The sequence below is a fragment of the Accipiter gentilis genome, chromosome Z (assembly GCF_929443795.1).
Source record: "Accipiter gentilis chromosome Z, bAccGen1.1, whole genome shotgun sequence".
Lineage (NCBI taxonomy): Eukaryota > Metazoa > Chordata > Aves > Accipitriformes > Accipitridae > Astur > Astur gentilis.
In genome coordinates, this window is record NC_064919.1 from 69010387 (window position 1) to 69032799 (window position 22413).

At 40.5% G+C, this 22413-nt stretch overlaps 1 protein-coding gene and 1 pseudogene across 2 annotated transcripts in view; one reads left to right on the forward strand and one right to left on the reverse strand.

The window, feature by feature from the left end:
• Positions 1-9005, reverse strand: part of LOC126036358 (granzyme A-like) — a 53012-nt gene extending 44007 nt beyond the window's left edge. The window contains exons 1-5 of one of the 2 annotated variants that reach the window (XR_007505132.1): positions 8933-8993; positions 8052-8199; positions 6238-6376; positions 5275-5547; positions 3629-4495 (exon numbers count right to left, since the gene is read on the reverse strand). Coding sequence is in view for 1 of the 2 variants with exons in the window: in XM_049796025.1 (XP_049651982.1) it covers positions 4337-4495; positions 5275-5547; positions 6238-6376; positions 8052-8199; positions 8933-8993 (780 nt within the window). In the remaining variant the exon portion in view is untranslated. Of the gene's footprint in view, positions 1-3552; positions 4496-5274; positions 5548-6237; positions 6377-8051; positions 8200-8932 lie in introns of those variants that run through there. The other variant, XM_049796025.1, reaches the window with a different exon arrangement.
• Positions 9006-12327: 3322 nt separating this feature from the next.
• Positions 12328-19016, forward strand: LOC126036239 (granzyme A-like; annotated as a pseudogene).
• Positions 19017-22413: the final 3397 nt, after the last annotated feature.

Here is a 22413-nt window from a genome sequence, read left to right on the forward strand (position 1 = left end):
AGTTCTCATCATTTTTAAAACCTCATCTTCTGCTGTTCATAAATCACGTGGTTGCTAAATTTAGGTGTGGAAGGTTGAGACCGCTCATCTTTTTTACCTAGTGAGATGTTAATTTACAATAAATCTGCTACTAAACTGCTGGTTTCTGACATCATCTCATGTGGTCTTTAAAACAGGTTAGAAAATGGGAATGTTGATTATCAATTGAGAAATGACTAAGATGTCTAAGAATGGGAAATAACTTATACTGTGCTTGTCTTCTAATATGAGCATGTTTGTTGCAGCAGATTTTATCAAACATTTAGAATCTGATTTAAATGTTCAATATGTTTAAATAATCTAAAAGTGTTTTTTTCAAATGTTAAAAACTTTTTTTCTCTTTTGAATGGGAAAAAAGGAATAGAATTAGTCTCTTTACTTATACATTTTTTGGATTGTCCCAGAAATTCTCTTTCCTTTGACAGTACCTGAATGATACTGGTTTGCCAAATATAGGAAGTGGAGTGTAACATGGGATGGGGGCCTGTGGTGGGGAAGGAGCTGGTCAATATTGAAGCCATGCATATCTTGTTGGATGCTCAACTGTCAAAACAAGAAAATACATTTCTTTCAGACCGAGAAGTGCTCATTTCTTTGTTAATTATGCTCGTTCATTATTGAGTGGTCAAGCTATATTGCCCCAGAAGTATTTTAACATAAGTATCTAAAAGTGGGAGAAGTCACTGATTTCAGTAGAACTAACCAACAGCCCATAAATGTGAGGGAATCTTGCATGTGTGACCTGTAGCTCTATTCTGTGGATATGTCTGAGAAAGCATTTAATCATGCATTTAAATTCCAGACTGTGACTAATCTGGAGTGAAATTAAACATATACTGGAGTGCCTTTTCTGGATGTGCTTCTTTTCTAGATAGGCTTCTTTATTGTCAGTTTCTTTTACATGGCAAATACCTATATTTCTGTAATAGGAATTTGAGGACTTGAGTAGGCAGCATGATTCTGCTTCACTAATCTTTTGCAGGTAATGTTGCTGAATACTTGCAGGCATAGAGTGTGCAGTTGCTGAAAGTAGACCATTGTTCTTGCATAGCTGCCTCATTCTGCCAGTGCAGAGGTCTTAACGTATGAAGTCTTGGACAAAATGTGAAATCCTCACATCCTCCCTGCAGAATATGGCATATTTTTAGCTCATTGCCTGTTATATGCCTGGTATATTGTTCAGGCCCAGACTGAGACAGAAATCAGAACCCATTTCTAAGAGGTCAGCTTGTTCTGGACCTGAGGTCTGTATGCACTAAGGGCTGAGTCTCTAGAGGTGTCACAGGATTAAGTAAAATTAAATTCAAATTAAGTAAAATTGCCTAAATTCAGGCCTTCAGCCCCACAGTCCTGTCCAAGGTGGGGCAGTGTACAACGCATGGAATCCGAAACTTCAGGACAAAAATCATTTTTACAAGAGGAAAAACTTTATTGCCCATACGGTGCATGTGTCTTCCCAGGTATACCAGTATGACTGTAATGCAGTGAAATGGATTAAAGAAACTCAGACTGGGGAATCCTTCTGTTTCTGCACATAAATGCACTAGTGTCTAGCAGACAGTCCCCTGTTCTTCAGCCACGATATGATCTGACTTGATACTATCTTCATGAACGTTGGGTTAGTTTGTGTAATTCAGTTTACACCTCTTCATTTCCCCCAGTTATCTCATACAGCCACAGCGAGAAGAAATTCTTACATTCTAGAAGTCACAGTGATATTGAATGATCATAACATTTTTCTTAGCTAGTACATAAACTTGTATGGGTTCCATCCCATAGTGGTGGAGCTGTATTGGGAATGGGTTCATGCCTCTCGATCAGAGGAAGCACCCACCTAGATGAAACCTCAGTTCTATCTTCTTGCTCTTGCTTCTGCTTTTTTCCACAGGTTTCCACTACAGACAGTGGTAACAGAGGCTTGAATGTTTTGTTTCCCATGTAAGTCCAGTTCCACTGGCTCATTTTGCACAATTCACTAATTAACATTTGTAAAAAAGTAAGTTTTTAAAGTATTTTGGCCTAAATTTCAAGCTAGAGGATGAAGGCTGTACATTTTTTTCTTGCACATTTCTTCATGCATTATAAACATCTCCTTGGTCAGAAACTCTTCTGGTCTCTAAGGTGCTGCAACACTTAGGTCAGAACTACTGTCTGAAAAATGGAGAAATAGTGAATGATAGGCTTTGTGTGGGATTTTCCACTGACAAGGATGCTGCCTGTGACTTCCAGGGAAGAGGAGGAAGCAGACCAAAGAGGAAGCAGTAAGATGAAAAAAATGCTATAGCAGGATGAAAGAAAGACAGGGAAAAAAACTCGCAAAGAGGAAAGAAATTAAGACAGACTGATGTATGGTAAGAGTGAAATAGCCAGAGGTGATCAATTGTCTTGAAGATCAGCTACAGATTTTTCACTAGATTGATAAAGATGTTTTTGTTTCCTGAAGGTTTTTAGAATCAGTTCTTTCCTAAGCAAGGTTTTGGTACTTTAAAAGAACAGAAAAAGTTGGGACTTGCGTTACCTATTTCCTGTGTGTTCAAGACAGAATCAAAGTCACTGCTTCGGGTGTCGGTACCAGTCAGTGGGGCAAATTCTCCTCTCAGTTTCACTGATGCAGTCTTACTTGGCTGTGAATCCTTCTCTCTGCTCCTGCTATGCTTCTGTGTTTGTGTGTGCCTCTGTGTGTTTGTGTGCTTGTTTGTGTGTTCAGCCCAAGAGTCAGAACAAACATTTCAGGAATGAGGGGTGTGAAAACTTCTGACTGTGTAACATTTGTAGTGGACAGAAAACATAAAAGATGTTCCTCATCAAAACTTTCAGTAAAGATCCCTGTAGTTTAGGCCCTCTCCCTCCTCACCCTTCATTATTCCTCTGACAAAACTACTGTTTTTTGCTCAACAACATCAGGTGAAGGCAGCTGTGTAAAGAAGTTTTAGTCTGTATTTTCTCATGTTGTGTTTATAAATGGTGTTTAATTGCTCATGATGAACCAAACAATCATTTTTTAATTAAAATTAATACAAGATTTCTCCACCCTTTGAATGTCCCCTACTTTCTCTTAGCTAATGCAGACTTCCAAGTAAAAAAAACCCAGAGCAACACAGCCCTTTTTGAGGTGTTCATGACATTGCAAATGCCCAAGACCGTTAATACAGAGATAGGCAAAAGCATTTTTCATGATAGGTGTGCTTGCTGTTTGACAAGTGATTGTTGAAGCACTTAAAAACTTCACTGCTTATCTGAAACAGCAGTAGTGGCATCATAAAATCAAGATTGTTTTATGTTATGAACAGTGCTTTATCATACTGGTACTCCAGCTAAGACACTTTCTGTCATTTCTCTGGATGATGGGTTTTCAGCTGATTTTTTAACGTAATGTTGCTCATCTTGGCGCATTCTGCAAACATATTGCACATCCAAAACATTATGTACACAGACTATCTGTACTGCAACAGATGGAGCTTTCCACATAAATTGACAGCTGCAAGCAGTAGATTTTTATTGCTATTTCTTTATTAAATGCAAAGTACATAAAGGGATGAAATCTAGAGGTTTCAATTACAAGACAGTTAGTTAGGAAATGCACGCTTACTATGTCCCATAAACAAATGCAGTTGCTGAAACTTAATTTTCTGAAGCTTAGCAGTTCCCTACACCTGTAAAATCAGGAGCTTTGCTGTGGAGAAACTACGAAGTTTTTCAGGTGTCTGGAGTTGTACCTAGCATCTGACTAACTTTCAGGTTTATTTGCAGAAGTGCAGATTTAGGAGAGTGCAGTATATGCTCAGCATGCAGTGAAGAAACAAACAGCTGTATTAGATTCTTGGTCCGAAATACTCATCCATGTAGCACTCGGTCAGAATGTGCAATGCAAGAGTGTTGGAAGCCTGAGTCACAAACACCTGTTGAATGACTCCACGGCTGACAGTATAAGCTACAAATGCTGTTGTATCAGAGCACTGTGTCCTGGCCCTGTTAATGTCCATGTAAGACATGGCTCATTCCCTTTCTTCAACTTGTTCTGCAACTTCATATGCTTACTAGATACCGAAGTGGTGACAGAGTTGTGCTTGCTGGACCTCTCTGGTATAGAAACCAGGAGTCTAGCACTCCTTGGTCAAGCATCTGTCCTGAAAACAGACATACATATTTTCACCTATAAGGACATCAAACTGCTAAAATTCAGTGTGAGAATACCTCTTTTACCAGTAAAATGAAGCCATTTTTAAAAGCGTTTTTCAAAACTAGGTATTGTTACACAAGTACATAGTAGGAAATTGCTTGGTCAAAACCCAATCTATTAGGCTCCCCCTATGGTTTTCCTTATCCACTGAAGGTATTGCTTTGTGAGTCGAGTGTAAACACCAGGGCCATCAGCGGTACCACACTTGTTTTCCTTCCCGAAAGCAGTGATGCCTCTCATCACATTATTGCATCTTAAAGGTCCGCCAGAATCCCCCTGGAAAAAGGAAAAAAAAATTGTCATTCAAATTTACAAAAGCTAAAAAATGCTTCTTTTAAATAAAATTTGTATCAGTTGCATGGAGGAAATAAAAATGTAGACAGTGCTGTTGTGAATTTTTTTTTCCACCTTGGAAGTTAAGATTTTCATTAGCAAAAAAGAAAAAAAGACTTCAATCTGGTCTTTCAAGTGTGAGTAACAGGGAATGAATCTAGCTCAGTGCTAAGGAATAGTTAGTCTTTTTTAACATGAAAACAAAAAGCTGGAAAGTTTCCTCTTGAAAAGCAGAAAGTCTCTAGAAATTGGTACCTTTTTTGTAACTTCATTAATTCAATATTTAAATCTTTTGAAACATGGTAGTTCTTATGCAGTTGTGCATTTGGCTTGGGGTCCAGTCAATACGCTTTTTATCAGCAAAACCTGTTTTATAGCCTTCTGACATCAGAGAAGTTGTTCCACTGAGGTTAGCTGCTTGAGAATGGGCTCATAAGCTATTTTGTGGAGATTTTTCTATTTAAATCATTTTATTGAAGAAGAGAATAGCTATCTGCCATGCCTGAATAAAACCACAATATCCAAAGTCTGTGAAGGTGAATTTATCCATCAGAAGTTTTGATTTTAAGGTTTAGAAGAACAAGCCTTGGTAAATTCACTCATTTTTAATAAAAGTCTTCATTGAACTGAAGAGAGGCAGAAATTATAAACATGTAAAAGCTAGTACTTTGTATTTTATTTTTATTATAATCTGTGTGGATACAGACAGTAAATATACTTACAGAACATGAGTCCTTTCCTCCATTCTTAGCTCCTGCGCATATCATGTTGCCTGTTATAACAGGGTTGTTTTTATAATGATGGTTGTCATTGCAGATTTGCCTGCTGATAACAGTGATATTGACCTCCCTCAGGGTATCAGAAGGCTTTTTCGGATAATTTCGAGTTTGTCCCCATCCTGCTACTGTGCAAGTTGTTCCTGGTTTGGGGTCATAATCTGAGGTAGGCAGGGGAATGAGCTGCACAGCTTTATTAAGTCTTGCTCTTTTCTTAAGCTGTAGAAGATATGGAAAATAGTTATTATGGGGCAGACTCTAACAGAGGTCCCTGCGTGTTAACCATTGAATCTTTTCCATTATGGTAATGGGGGATTACTGCAACCTCTTTTCAAGATTCCTCATTTCTTTGTGACAGGATTTATGTAATCAATGTAAGAAGGTAAAATGAATATTCCTTGTCTCATGAAAACCCATTTAGCTTCTGCTGAAATATTAGCTCTAAAAATACTCCATTTTATTTCTCTGGCTTTCAGACCATTGGGAAGACAAAATAACAGTAATCACTGAAGCTGTCAAAACTGAGAATCAGGGAAGTCAGACGTTTTTAATTAGAACTGTTTTTCAGCCAAAACATTAGACTTTTTAACCAAATTATTTCTATGTGTGAAATACGTTTTTTTCTGTGGACAATCTTTATTCTTTCACTGAAAAGCCACAAATTGAAATAGTTTGGTCAAGCTCCAGAATTTTTCTACTTCTAGCAATTGTATGCATTGCAGGAATTGCTGATTGCCATAGTTCCCAGTGCATCCCTGATTCCCCAGTCTGCTGGATTAGCAGACCAGACTGTATCACCCCAGGAAAAAAAGTCACCAGAAACTCCCTTGGCTTATCTCCCCCACAAGAAGGAAGAAACTGGTACAATGTAGGAGATGCATATTCCATAAGTGATGTGTAAGTCTATACCTGCAGTAGCATAATGTCATTTTCCTTACGATTGGAACGGTAGCGTGGGTAGCGAATTTGTTTTGCAATCCGAATAACCTGTTTTTCTCCTTCGTTTTCTTTCCGTGAATGAGCTCCAAGAATAACTTGACCTCCTTCCCTGAGAAGAGAGAGGGACATGGTTAGTGGGATTCACTTGCTGTAACTCCATAATTCTTTGCTGTTACATGTGGTGCTATGCTGTCCAGCTGCTACAGAGTCTCTTTTCTCATGCCTGAAAAGCAACAGTAATTTAGAAAAATATAAAAGATTATCTTGTTTTCACAAGTAGTTAAAAAAAAATTGACTCAGTGAATCAAAATTCATGCTATCCTATTTTCAGCTTCCCAGGAGCATAGGCAGGGTTCAAGTACACTATTGTTTCCCTTTGGGAACTGAATGAGGGGTGGATGCATCAGCTTTGCTGTTGGTAAGTGGTCTCACCAACTGTGCCCTCTGCAATTTGTGCTGAAAATTTAGGAGAACAGCTCGCAGCACTGTTAGTTCAGGGATCATCAGGACCAGACTGAATTGTACCATTGCTTTGCCCTAACAGCATTTCAAACACCATTTTCTGAGTCCATGTGAGACATAGCTCATTCCCTTTCTTCAACTTGTTCTGCAACTTCATATGCTTACTAGATACCGAAGTGGTGACAGAGTTGTGCTTGCTGGGCCTCTCTGGTATAGAAACCAGGAGTCTAGCACTCCTTGGTCAAGCAGTCCAAGTAGACCTTTACATCAGACCACAGGTATAGCTGTTTGTGGGAGAACAATGTACGTTACAGCTGAATGGGAGAATATTCTTTGGGCAGATGTGTAGGTTGGCCTCATTTGCATCTTACTGTGGCAGACACAACGCTGAGGAAGTGGTTTCTCCTTTCTTTCAGCTATTAAGAACTGTCTGACTGTTGACTGAGCATCATTAGGTTAATTATTTATTGTTTTATCTCTTAAATGTGATCTCATTTGGAAACAGTCTTCACCTCATGTTAATACTACAGCTTTTGGGCCCTATGCTGTCTGTGTAGTAGGTCCCATATCTGTCCTTGTTTGGACGGGGACAGGACATACGGATACATTCCTCTGATGTCTGCAGAGTCCAGTGATTCACTGGTCCTAGGCAGGCCACTGACAGAGCCTGTGTGAGGTCTGGCTCAGCAGCAGCTTCAGTCCTCCCCACAAAGGCAAGGAGTGGGATGTGTCATTTAAACCTTACGTCTTGCCTCACTAAGGGACTCTGTGGGGCCAAATAGCCGTTTGCATCTTGAGTCAGACAGGAAGAAAAAAGGTTGGCTGACAAGCCAATGTATCCAGTAGAGCAGAGATCTCTCCTGTCCTACGTCTGGAGGATTTTTGCTCCTGTATAACTGCATGCTGTCTCTTTCTGTGGCAAACTGCATGTCTTTTACAGAATAAAATGACAAGAATTTATTTCTGTTTTCTGAGCAGCTATTTAGACTGGCCAGTCCTCTGGCCTAGTGTGCTGGCTGACTGAGAAAACAGGGATAAACCTTTCCCCCAAATTCACTACTTCAGTGTTGCTGTTCTGTGCTTGCATGCAGCTAGAAGCTTGTAAAATATCTCTTCAGAAACAGTGAAGATAATTATACCTTGTTATATCAATTTTTACTTGCTGAAGCACATTTGTCAATATAAATTATAAAAGACAGTACTCAGAACATAATCATGGTCATGCTGAATGCACAAAACCACCAGAGATATTAACTTTCCTTCTTGAACAGAAACACCAGATACTCACTAAGAACAATCTCTGAATCACAGTAAGAACTTACACATTACAGTGGGCAGCTGTTAACACCCAGTTTTTCTTGATCAAAGCTCCTCCACAAATAAATTCTCCATTTGCGTTGTTGATAAGGACCATAAATGGTCTTGAGTGTGGTGCTACTTCATTTCCTCCAATGATATCCACACACAAACCTAAAAATAAAAATAAGCCTCAATACACACAGTTGGGCTAACAGATACTGTAAGACACTCAAATTGTCTTAGAAAAAACAGTTAATTTAATTACAAAGTATACAGACACACATGTATGTACATATGTCACAATGCTGGTCTTCAGGGTAGACTTTTAAAATTGCTCAGCAGTAGTACTTCTGTATGTTTCTGTGGGACCAAAATTACATCAGTGGGGTGAGCATGGGAAAGAAAAACACCAAAGTATTATTGCTCTTGCACAGATTTCTTTTCTTGAAGTTTGCTGCTATGGTTAATTTCTTAGCTTTCATCATGAGTAACAACTTCAGATTTGCCACATGATAAATGTTGTACAATATGTGAGTTACGCAGACACCTGGAAACTGAGCTATATAGTGTAAGTCACATTAGATGAACCTGTTTTTTCAGAAAAACAGAAAATCAAGACATTAATGTATGTGTATGCCTTTGGAGAGAAAGGTCAGATAATACTTATGTTAACTCCTCAGAACTCCTCCAAATAGCCTGTCCTGTGTGCAGCTTTCATTATTACTACCCATTCAGAAATTATTTCATTTGTACAAAAGAACAAACACATGCAGACCATAGAAAAGAGCTAATAATAAGAACTCAAATAATAATTGTGGCTACTTCCTTTACATTAATACATGTTGGCTTAACTGGGACTCCGTACATCAGCATTTACCTTCAAAAGATTGAACTGGGCACTCACCTCCATGAATTACTAGAAGAATAACAGCAGCAAAGGTGGACAAAGTGAGGAGAGGTCCCATGATTTCTGTCTGGTGTTCCCCCCTTATTTACTGTTTAGCATATATATCTAAGTGAAAAGGATGTGGGTTTTGGTTTTCCTCTTAAGGATATTTGACATTTGCAACTGTGGCAAAGGCAAAAAAACCTCACCAACGTTGTAGCTTACAGCAGAAGTGTTAGTGAGAAATTGCACCATCTGTTGTGGTGTGAAGACAGGATCTGTCCCCTTCATGTTCTCTCTGTAGCATTTGCACAGAGCTAATAGATGAGTACTGGGGTGAAACCTTGCAAGCAACTACATGTCCAGTTACACAGTGGGACTCCGCTCACAGAAATTTAGGCTTGGTTCAGTTCAAGATGTATAGTTCATTCTAGATACCACAGGTGACCTCCAAGTCAGAGATGAATCCCAGCCTATTCTCCAGTAGAGAGTTATCTGTGCTGTTCAGGAGCCCCTCAGGGCCAAGGAATATGACATTCGCTTCTTTCAGCATCTCATCCTACCTCATTAGCTTTGTGCTGGATGAGCATCCATATAGTACTGACTGTGGTTTAGTGGCCTAGAGCTAAGGGTATCATGCCATTTAAAGTGTCTTAGGGTGTCTTAGGTCTGCCTCACGGTGCAGAAGGCCATGGGTCTTCTGTAGATGCTATGTCAGATTTGCCATCCCTGTGCCCGTGTCTGGGAAACCCAGGGTATCTCAAATGTCACTAAATGCGTAGTTTCAGGCAACTGAATTGAGTCCTGAAAACTGAATAATCTTATTAGACCCTTGTAAAGGCATAGTTCCTCACTTCCAAATATATATCCAAATAATAGAAATAACTTCCATCAGTATTAAATAATTTGGAATATCAAATATTCTATTAACTAGCTAGGTACATTCAGTGAAGTGTCACTACCACACAGTCTGGAAGGTTTCTTGAAGACTTGATCCCCATTACAGCCAACCTGCAGAAAGCTGCTGCTTTCTGGCTGTGTCACATCTCTGAGCTCAGTTGGCCCAGCCTGATGTGAGTTTTACCAGTAGAAGACCTTGGACATGCAGCTGGCTCAAATTTGGTACTGGCCTCCCTTCTGAGACAAAGGGTAATTGTTGGTGATTTCTCTGAAAGAGGCAGGTGTGGAGCTATTTTCAGAGATCACAGAGCTCTTTGTTACTGATACAGCTTGTTCAGTACTGTCGAGTGCTTCTGCCCCTTATCGTATACACAGTTGTTTTGATAATTTTGCTTCCCCAGTGACTATGCTCCTTTCTCATTCATGCTGCTTTCTGTGGTGCGAAAGGTGAACATCAGGTGTGATTTTAGGAGACCAGTTCAGGACACCAATTTAAACCACAGCTCTAAACCTTCCAGAGCCGCTGGGTGCTGATGTTCACCGGTGTCGTAGCCCAGCTGCAGGGCTGGCGCCTGGGGCTGGGGAAGGGAGGGCAGGAGAGTGGTGCAGAGCGGGCAGCCGCTGGGAGGACAGCGAGGCAGAGCTGGGGGGCCTTCTCTGTCTCCTCCCTGGGCTGCCCCATCCCCATCCCCACTCCAGTGTGTTTGTCTGGACACATCCCTCAGTGGCTGGGGGACGCACTCCCAGGGACTTGCTGGGGAAGGGACAGGACGTGTGGTCGGGATACCTATTTTACTTTCTCCTCTGGTACCAATGTCTCATGGTATTTACCTGTTGTTTTTTCTGCCTCAGCTATTTGCTCAGCTTCCCTATTTTCATGTATTTACTGTGTGATATCACAGAAAAATGTAGTAGCACAGAAACAGAAGTAGATGAAGTTAACTCAGAGAGTCCTCAAAGCCTTATAGTGAATCAGCGTTACTTGTATGAAGTTGAATGTACTTGGCAGAAAGAATCCAGCATTATATACTATGCTGTGGAAATGCAAGTCTTCTGTCTGGTCAGAACATGGGTATGTTGCCCATTTTGTCTCTTATATTGCTTTCTAAGCTAGCCAGTTACTGGGAGGGCAAAGCCATAAAGGACTGGGACGTAACTTTGCCTTTAGGACCCGCTTTGCAGAGATAACCTCCAGTAGGTGAATATTCCCAGGATTAACTGGAGGATGGAGTAATTTGGGGGTAACTAGAGCTGGCTCTTCTATGAGCTGATGAATTCTAAAAGTCACATGTTTTCTTTTAAAAGAGCTTTGGAAGAGTCTTCTGAAATGTGAAATGTGTTACATTTTGTTGCATCAAGTACATGTTTTCAAACCGGGTTATAACTAGTAAGATTCTGTGCCATAGAAACAAGCATCTCAATGCTATAATCTCTTTCAACAATCTGGATAGCTTCTGTTCTCTAACTCTCGAATAAAAACAACAGCTAGCTGTATTGGGCAAGTTACATTTCTGATTCTTTCTAAAGGTACTTAAGATGATATCAGCCTTTTTAAGTTCTTCACACTAGGGCATGCTGTTTTTTTGTAGTGGTTTACCAGCAAGGTGTGCAAAACATGGGTCCAGACACAGAGATTTGCAATACAGAAATGTCTCTTCCACCACTGTGTCTTTTTATCTTTTTCTTGTGACTACTGATTAGGTATTTTGTTTGCCTTTCACATTTGTATGCTCTAGGGTTTTCTGCATCTGAATTCTGCACCCTCAAAAATTATTGCTAAGAAAATAGAAATTGCTCTGCCCTCCATGTGTATAGCTTGTCTTTTGTGTGAGACATTCCTAAGCTTATCAGACAACAGACGCCTGCCAATTCTCAGTCGCTCTCAGAAAATTAATGTATGAATCTTTTTTAGTCTTTCAACTGAAAATGTTACCTGGGCAGTGGATTTGCTGGCTGCTGATTTATCTCGGTTCACAGTTTGGGAATGAATTTTGTAGTCTACATGCCCTGAGTTTTCCCTTTCACTGGTGATCTGTGAAGACTTTTCAGGTGGCCCTTGTATTTATTCTCGCATTCGTTCACCAGCTTGAATATGGCAAGTTTCATTCTTCTCACATATTTCCATCTTTTTTTTCTTTAAAGTAAAAAGAGAGTTTAGTTCTCTGAGGCACTTAGGTTTTATTATACATCCATCCCATGTAATGCTCAGGAATTTTCTTGTGCCCTTGTTTTCTGATATAATACCTGTGGTGAAGGGCTGCTGAAGTTCCTGGAAGACTTGGACCAATTAATATTGATGCATGTTGGGGATTCAAGAAATAGACAGGTTTTAAATAAACCTGAAGAAAGAACCTAAAGAAACCTAAATAATACAATATTAATGATGTACAGGGAAACTTCAAGAGAGAGACCTATTCATAAAACCTTTCAACCACCATCTCCTGTAGGGGACATTTAAATAGAAAAGACTATATCGTAATTTACAATGCTCTTGTCAGTAAATAGCAGCAGCTATGAGAAGCCACCTGTTGGCTCTACTGCTCTCTCTAATTGCTGTTATCCTACCCCTGAGATGTAAGTACTCATCTAAGGATAAAAATATCCAAATTCCTGATTCCTCTGGACAACATGTAACATAATTACACTTCTGTTGCATTTCAGATGGCTGCGCGGACATTATCAGAGGACACATCGTGTGTCCTCATTCCTGGCCTTATACGGCTGCTATGCAGAGAAAGAATTTAACTGAGTGTGGAGGAGGAGCTCTTGTGGAAAAGCAATGGGGTTTGACAGCAGCGCATTGTGAAGAATTATCTTACACTGGGGCAATTTTAACTCTTCATTGAGGTGGGGGATGGTATGCAAGCCTGTAAATAAAGAAAGATGGATATTGATTTTTTAAGAATTGTTAAAAGTCGCCATTCTCTCACTCAGCTGGTCTAAGAACTTGTCATTCTGTTTTGTTTTGTAAAGTACTGATCTACATAGTGTACTCCTAACCTTCATGACTTAGATCCTGCCAGTTATGCATCTGAAAGAGCAATGCCTTAGAGGAGGGATTATATTCCAAAGCGCTTTAAGCAAATCTTAACTGTGTGCCTGGGACTAAGCCTCAAAACACACTGAGAGATGACGTTGAATTAGACTATTCCTCCCATTTTAAGTGACATGGGCCCACAAAAACTGAACATCAGTCATGACTATGACAAGGAGCCTTGTCCTTTTGATAAGTCAAATGTGAGCACAAGCACCCCTTCCCCAGGTGAGAAACCCTAAGGCTGGCACAGCTGTTGAACAGCTGGCTCAGGATAAGGAGGACATCTACTGTTCATGTTAGGAAGTAAAATGCCCTGTTTTTGCTAAAATGTTCTCTAAATTGTTATTTTTATTCTGCGCCCCCGTTCCCCTCCCCCCCCCTCCCCCCCAGTATTTTGAGTAACTAAAAGCAAACCAATTACAATAAACCTGTGCAAACCTGACCTCCTAAAACACAGTGTGGGCAGCTCGGCCAGCCTTCTTGCATGAGCTAGTCTGAAATGGAGGACACAGCTTCTTCTTTCTAAGGGAATTTGACTTTCACACTTCTTCAGCTGAATCAGGTTTGTTGCAATTTTTTTGTAAGGGTAGACATATTCACACCTAACATGCTTTTTTGGATATTTACAAAACAAAAGCCAAGCCTTCCTCGTTGGAATTAAGGCATTTTTTTAATGGGAGCTGGAGTCTCTCACTCTTCAGTCAATGGCAGTAGGTTTTTTTGGTTTGTTGGTTTTTTTCTGCAAGCTTCTCTGTATGCACAGTGACCAATTGCCTGGGCTTTCTGCAAGTCTAGCAGTTGCACCTCTGTAGGGAACGATACATGAATGAGTCCCAGGGATGGAGTTTAGTGAGTCTTATATCATTCTCACTGTGTAAGCATGCTTTGTAGATAAAAAGAGAAATTTTTAGGATCCAGCACTGCGTTTGCAGCTATTTTCACAAGCAAACACTCACATACAAGTAAATGAATTGTATCTTTAAGTGAGACATGCAGTTGGAATGAAGAAAATACCTTTTTTTTTTTGTTTGGATTGATAAAATCTATGTTCTGGCTTGAATAAATTGTCTTGTTGGTAGTGAGACTGTGTTCTGAAGATGAAGCACAGGAAACCAGTGGTATGTCTTCTGGCAATCTCACCTTACTGGGCTGCGTTAAGTTTAGCAGGGCAAAATGAAGAAAGACAAACTCTAATAAATAAATTTCTGATGACGCTCAGAGAGCTTGGGGGAGAGGGAGCTTTATGAGTTGCTTAACTCTTACTGTTTATTTGCAGAAACTGGACACATAACTCTCTTTGGGTTTTGTCAGTCGCTCTTTTTAATATTCACTATAGGGGTGTCTTGAGTTAGGCAACACCCATCCTTCTTTCCTAGTGAGCTGAATCCTGTATTTAGTGAAGTTAAGGACAAAACTCATTAATATTAAAGATGTCCACTTTAGCAGAGCAATTACATGTATGCATAATGCTCAGAATGACTATTGAGTATCAGTGTGTGTTCTGATATCCCGTTGATGTCAGCAAGACAACCTACATGCTATTAGTCAGGCATGTTTCAGTCCTTTGCAGGATTAGGTCTTAAGTCCAAGGGAGACCATTAAAAGGATAATGGAAGGCATCAGTGCCAACAGTCCTTGAGCAAGGGACTCTCCTTAAAAAGCCAGTAGGCTTTTTCATTAATTTAATTCCAAACTCTGGAAATCCCTGAAGCTCACCTATCACACCATTATTTCACCAAACTAGATTTACAGTAAAGAAATGTTACTTTGTAGAGGAAAATACAAGCTCATGTCAAAACATCAAAATGAACAATATCCTTCCCTATGTTTTAATCATGTTATTGTAATATGAAATTGTGAGTATTGTGTTAAACAACTTTTGATTATCTTGAGAGATGTTGCTCAGTTTCAGTAGTGACTTTCTCTCCCTGTACTTTCTTTAAATTACATATTAAACAAATCAGAAGTTAGAGTTGTTCTTGGAGCCCATCAAGTATCCCATAGCTGAAGAAGAACAGTGGATATTTAAGGTTATGAACTACTTCCAAGCCTTCCAGGTCTTCCAAGGAAAATGATATACTGTTCCTCAAGGTATTGTGTTAATTGGTGTTGTATTATTATAAAAGGAATTTTGCTGATGATCGTTTTGGCTGTTCTTTGATACTGAAGAGTACGTTGTTTAGATAGCTTAACAATATCACAGAACACCCTGCTTTTGGTTGTACTAATCTAGATAAGGTTACAGGATCACTGGCACTGTGAGCAAAGATGACATTTCTGGCCCATTCTGTGCTCTAAAACTGTCTTTAACCCACTCACTACAGCAACCCCTCCAAAACCCCAAAACACATTCTTTAGTAATTTTTCAAAGGCAGTGCTGAAGTGATATATGCAATGGACTCTGAGTCACACCTGTATCCCAAAGGGATACTTTGTGCTGGACTAAGCAAAAATAGGGATGAAACTTACTGTTAATTATTTGGGCTAACCACATAAAGTAAAAGTATGGATAATACAGGACATAGGTGAATTCAGCTCTAGGAGCACAGAGTGGTCACATACTGAAGAGGGCTCAGGACACTGCAGAATGAAACACAGAAGGATGTCCTTGCCAATGTCATCATCCTGGATGCCAAAGTGGGGCAGGGCTGAAACAATTTCCTGTGTACCAGCTCCTGTTCAGCCTCGGTCATGCCTCATGTGAACCTGCACTGAGAACTCTGTTAATCCAGTGCTGAGATTGACATGAAGGCAGCCATGGGTGTTTTGAAAAGGCTGAGGGCAGTCTTTACGTGGGAAACCTGTAAATGGTGAAATGGTTCTGGAGGACTGCCTTCCTGGTACCAGTAGTTTCAGTGCTTATCCAAAGTCCCTGAGAAAGATAAGACTTGTACATCATTGTCGTGGTTTAAGCCCAGCCAGCAACTAAGCACCATGCAGCCGCTCACTCACTCCCCCCCATCCCACTGGATGGGGGAGAAAATCGGGGAAAAAAAAAAAGTAAAACTCCTGGGTTGAGATAAGAACGGTTTAATAGAACAGAAAAGAAGAAACTAATAATGATAATGATAACACTAATAAAATGACAACAGCAGTAATAAAAGGATTGGAATGTACAAATGATGCGCAGGGCAATTGCTCACCACCCGCTGACCGACACCCAGCCAGTCCCCGAGCGGCGATTCCCTGCCCCCCCACTTCCCAGTTCCTAAACTAGATGGGACGTCCCATGGTATGGAATACACCGTTGGCCAGTTTGGGTCAGGTGCCCTGACTGTGTCCTGTGCCAACTTCTTGTGCCCTGGCTGTGCATGAGAAGCGGAAAAATCCTTGACTATAGTCTAAACAATGCTGAGCAACAACTGAAAACATCAGTGTTATCAACATTCTTCACATGCTGAACTCAAAACACAGCATTGTACCAGCTACTAGGAAGACAGTTAACTCTATCCCAGCTGAAACCAGGACAATCATCTTGCCTATACCTTTAGAAACATCATGACTTCAGTACGATAACTAAGAAATCTCGGATGGATCTTTATTCAGGCTATGCTTTAACGTTACAGCTGTAATAATGAAGACATAGTTTTATGTAAAGGATCAATACATATATTTAAAATAATTGTCAAGGTACAGTATATTATGAATATTATCACGTGTGAAATAATTGGTGGAATTATATGGAAAAGGAAGTGATGACTTGAACCTGATTTTTAATATTTAGGTGGTATCACCAGTTTGATATGACAATAAGACAGGGAGGAAACTAGCAATGTCCCTTTCTGGAACTAGCTGGAGCATTTACAGACATCTGTGCCCCCAGCAACTTAACGCTGCCAAGCATGAGAAGCTTCTTCTCCTAGATGTTAGTGAGCATTCTCCATCTGTTTCATTGCAAAGGCAGACAGGTTCATTTCACTGGCTTCTTCTGTGGCCACTAGCAACTTATCAGGAGAACCAGGTTATTTGTGAACACAATACCAAAATGGATTGCTAGGAAGTAGTATTTCTAGAGCTGAAAGTTACAAGTCTGTTCCAGAATGACATGGATACCATAAAAACCTTTGTCTGAAATTGACACAGGAGGAAGTATAGCGTTAGTACCAGGGCTCACCTCCTATCTCTACAGTTCTGCTGTAATAGAGTACTAAGTGACTTGGGATGAACTGTCCATCTTTGGAAATTCCCATGAGCACTGGTGATAACAAACTGTAAGGATTTTTTGGATAAACTTGTGATTTGTTGGAGTGCCTTTTTAAAAAGGTATAAAGGCAGAATCATTTAACTGACAACCATTCAGCAACATATATAACCACCTGTGGAATCACTCATGGTGTGGTGACTGTGTGTAAAACAGAAAATGTCTGTTCAGTAGCTCTGAGCCCTTACCAAGCACATTGAGGATATCTGTTAGGGTTTGGCTATGTTTTCATTTACAGGCTTAAATTGGCCTCTGCTGAAGGATGAATCTGTTAGGTAAAGGCCAACAAAACACAGACAGTTTGGATCATTTAAGCCCTTTTGAATCTTTCAGAGCAAAAACTTGGCAGTCTGAAGAGTTCAAGACCTCATTTTAACCCAATTATGTTGCTGCTGCCATGTCTAATTGGTTACGGCTTTTTTTTTTTTCATCTTTGTTACTGGCTACATTGCACTGAGCTTTGAGACTTTTCTGTCTGTCAGTCAAACACCAGAGTCTGATTTCAACACAGTTCAGTGGCAAGTTAGGTTCTTGAACAGGACATAGATCCAACAGCCTAAGTCCTGTGCAGGTTTTTAATTTCCTACTGTAATCAATGGGAAGCTGGGCTTGAACACACTACTGCTGCCATAGATAGGAAATTGCTATACAGACACCAGGGAAACTCTTGGATTTGCAAAGGGGCAATTTAGCTCCGGATCTGTTCCTAAATATTGAAAAGTGATTTATAAGAAAAGTATCGGTAAAATGAGACTAAAAGCCAATTGAAACTAGATTATACTTTCCTTCCTTTCTGCATGAGAAAGTATTTTTTTTTCTTTTTTTTTTTTTCCAGCTGAATAACTATGTGCAATTATTGCCTCTGCCTGACTCTTGTGAAGATATCAAACCTGGCACAACATGCAAGGTGGCCAGCTGGGGTCACATCTTCAGGAAAGCCATCAGAATATCTTTGGAAAGCAACTCTTAAAATTGTTGGTAGAAAAAGCTGTGAGAGCAAATATGGAAATTACACAAAAATAACCAGCAACATGTTTTGTGCTATAGGGAAAATAAATTATTGAAGAGAGATGTTTGCCAGTAAAGAAGCAAAGTTACAAAGAGGAAGTGATATGCTTTTAACAATGGTTCCCTTTTCACTGGGAACAAAGCAGTGCTAGACACTTAAAGAGGCTGATCAGGTTCACAGTGATTTTAACCACGTTTATAAAAGACTTTATTGCTGTGAAAAAGAAGTGTTAAAACTTTGAGTACTTTAGCTCGATGTATACAACAAGATTGAGAATAAGGGAATTTGAGTCTGGGATTATCTCAGTTAACCTCAGGTGCATTTCTTTAGCTAAGGTGATCTCCTTAGGCACCACCTGTAGTTATTGGAGAGAAAGAAGAACTTTCAGGGTCTGAATCACCTGATGCTTTCCAGATATCAATGTCTGAATAGTACAGAATTAACTGTACGCTCAGAAGTGCTGTTTGGATCTTGCTTTTGATGTCTTCTGCGCCGAGTCCAGAAGGGCCAATTGCTAAAGAAGTGAAAATCAATTTATATCAGCAACAAAAAAATACCTTTTGAAATAGAATTATAATAGGACTGTTCTGGTCTACAACATTGACTTCAAAAACTCCCTCAGTCTTGAAAAGCAACTTCTCCTTATACCTCACGCAAGTCCCATGAGGTGACATAAACCAACAGATCCATTTCATAGGTTGGAACAGGTTAGAAGCAACATTTCCAAATGTGCTTATGCACTGCAGGTGGCACTGCATGCTCCTCTGAAGAGCAAGGAACACACATTGATAGTTACTTCTATTTTGTGTTCTAGGGAGATTCAGGTGGGCTGTTAGTCTGTGCTGGTCGATACAGTGAGATTGTTTCTTTCAGAAAAGGATGTGGAAGAAGAGATGTTCCTGGAGTTTATACATGACTGACTGAAAAATATATTGACTGGATAAAAAAAAAATAATTTCCCTTCACAGAGATCCATGAGACAGGCAAGACAGTTTTAATAAATACTGCACTGTGCATTAGAACTAGGTGATGTTGCTTTAGTGTGCCACCTTTAAAAAGTACTTTACAGCTTTACTAACACCACCACAGCATTATAAGAACAGTTCAAAGTATTCCCCCTTTAGTAGAAAACTCTCTCTTAGATAACACGATTTGTATTGGTCTTCACCTTACTTCTTAGTGTGATAGGAAAGTACTGATCACCTTATTCATTGTGCCTGGGATGAGGCAACATTTTTGAATGTGTACTTACAGAAAAATTCAATTTCAGACTGACAGTGAATGAGATGCTTGCTGAATGAGAAAAACCAGAACAAAAGCTTTAAATGTTCAAATATTTTGCTGTGATGTTATTAAAAACTAAATACTTCAATTCTCCATTACTAAGTATTTATTTAACTAAATTAATTTTCAAAGAGTTGAAGTAGTAAACAGATAAATATTTTTCCAACTAACCTTCCATTATGAGAGAGAAAAAAAAAAATTCTCTTCTTTTTCCTAGGTTATTTTCCCTAATTTTTTTTTTTGGTGATCAACAAAATAATGTCTTCTCACAGCTTGGTTCATGATCTCACACTTTCAGGGAATGGTCAGTTGAAAAAAGTAAAATAACTGCTTGTAATGGGAGTAACTGTACTTCTCTAACACAGTGCCTATCTAACATCTGTCAAAACAAACAAGAATTTTGCTATGGATTTCAACAGGCTTCTACTAACAGAAGGACCTGCTATGTTTCTGAAAAAGCCTGTGGTTATCTTGGTGTATTCCCATTATCTTCCAAATATTGTCTATGTCTTTTTTTGCCAACAGTTTGGAAGTGACCATCAGCAGGGTTTCTCTGCTTCTTTGATTATGGCGTTAGTATGTACCAAATACTGTAAACTTTGGAATGTTGCAGAGGCATGAATAAATAACTCCAACACATCAACGTACTGGCTTTGATTATTGACCAGCACCCGTGTCACTGCATTGAGCAGAGCAAGCCCTGTCTCATAAAGGCTGTGCAGATAAAGAAGAAAATGGACACTGCAGGCTGGGCTGGTAGCTGGCCATAGTGCAATAAAACCTGCCGGTGTGGTGCATGGGGGCTTGATTCAGTTCTCACTGAAGGTCATGAGAAGGAAGATCTTAAAAGATGCCAGTGAGAAATGGCTCAGGACTGGAATAAATAAGGACAGAAACTGGGAAAAACTGGGGAAAAAAGGGAAGCGATATAAAAGTGGAAAGAATAATACACCACTGTTAACACTTTTTCAGCTGGGGGTCTCAGAGGATGTTGCAAACACGAATTGTCCCTTTTATCTTTGTCAGGTAAGTCCCAGAAAGGATATTCTTCTTCTTCTTCCCATCCCACAGGAGACTTTTCACACCCTGCAGCCAAATAATAACTAATTGGTGTTTATTCTCTCAAAGGCAAAGATTTCACTCGCTCTATTCCTGTGAAGAGTGGCTGTCTCGCAGTCACTGATGGGAAATAATGAGTGATAAGAGCCTGGAAACCATAACCCAGCAGGTTATTTCTAGTTCAGGTATTGGGCTTGGTGTGTATGATCTCCTGTAATGACTTGACTTCACTTAGAGCACCTTTTTTTCTTTTATGGGCGATGTAGCAGGTGGGAGGCCATTACTGCCAGCCCCCCAGGGCACCACCAGGCCTGACTGTCCCTGCCCAGCCCCCGGGGCTCCCCCCCACCCCGCACACAGCCCGAGACCCATGTCCACTCCCAGGGTCATCAGCCCTGCCCCAGCAACGCCAGAGCAGGGCTGGTCTCCAGCTCCCCTCAGCCTGGCCCAGCCCTGCCATGGGCCCTGCTGAGCCAGGCCTACCCACAGGCTGACATCTCGGCCTGGCCTTGGCCTGTCCCCAGGGAGGTCCAGGACCAGTGAGCCGAGCAGTAACCTTGACTCATTTTCTGTCTACCCTGAGGTGAGCAGAGTCTTTATTCCCTCCATGTGCAACAGGAGGGAAGACTTTGCTAGCACTAAAATCCCCATGTCTCAAGGAAGTGCCTGTCCCTCTGCCCCTCTGGGTGAGGGGCACTCTGGGCCAGGGAACATGGCTGGAGTTTTGCAGGGGGGCTGCAAAATGCCTGCAATTCTGCATTTTATCAGCACCCGTGAAAGCACACAGCGGAAGGATGTCTGGTTCTGCAGCCAGAGGTAGGCAAATGTGCAGGTAAGGGTGAGTGTTGGCTAAACAAGGTGACCACTGGTGTCACTCACCGCTGAAACCACTGCTGGGCTGGTTCTCAGAACTGAGCTGAAAACAGGAAAGCCACAGAGAGGAGCTCCAGGTACGTTACAAGTTTACAGTAAACAGACAACCATGAAGACTGACAAAATTAAGCTAGAAACACATTCTCACTCAACTGAGAGGAGCTCTTATTTGGAAGCTTGTGGTGGAATTTACTATAGATTCCAGTTGTTTCCAGCACAGTATTTGCAATTCCACTTTCCTTCAGTAAGAGAAATCTCGTCTTCTCTTCTCTAACCTGTCACACCTCAACACTAATCAAGAGGTGCCTGTGAGGTTTCCCCTTGCACATGACCTCCCACTTTCCAAATACTGGCCTCTTGTACCAGACCAGCTCTCCCATACTATCTGTTTTGAGCTTTACTGGAAATTTGTCAGTGTATTAAGGGAGTTCTGCCCCGGGAATCCTTCTGCCCTTGGCCAGGGCTGGGCTGCTGTCTACGTTAGCACTTTGCAGTTTGGTTTCTGCTGAGTTGACTTCTCTGTCAGACATTTGCATCTGTCTCTGGTTTTACTGAGGTCTTCCAGGTAAAGCATTATTTCTTAAAGACTATTTGCTGAGAAGTCTGACTTGCTCGTTGCTTGTCACATAGTCATAATTTGGGCATAAAGAGCAGCCCTTAAGCTTGACCAGGCCATGCAAAGAGATGACATATGGCACTGACATGTGATGCATGGTGCTGATGTAGAGTGTATGGTGCTGACATATGGCTGATGACTCTATCCAATAGAGGGGGCTGACAACTCATATTCACACGTCACACAGGGATGCAGATGCCAGTTAGCTTTAGTCCTTATGTCATTCTGCCCTTGTACTGGGCAGCTGTGGCTGATGTTTTGTACTTGTTTGGCTGTACATCTAATGCACTGTATGTTCAATGTGGGAATCTTTTTTTTTTTTAAACAGACTTCTAGTTCCCAGTACAGAGGGTGGCATTATCTGTTGTTAACAATTGTTGTTTCCTCAAAGTGCAGTGATATGTTTGGAGCATGGATTGCCTCCACAGCTACTAGTCAGTCTTTGGTTTACCTTCTGAATACAGAACCATCCGCCATCTAGCAAGCTGTAAAAGTAACCTTCCTTTTGGGCAACTCAATC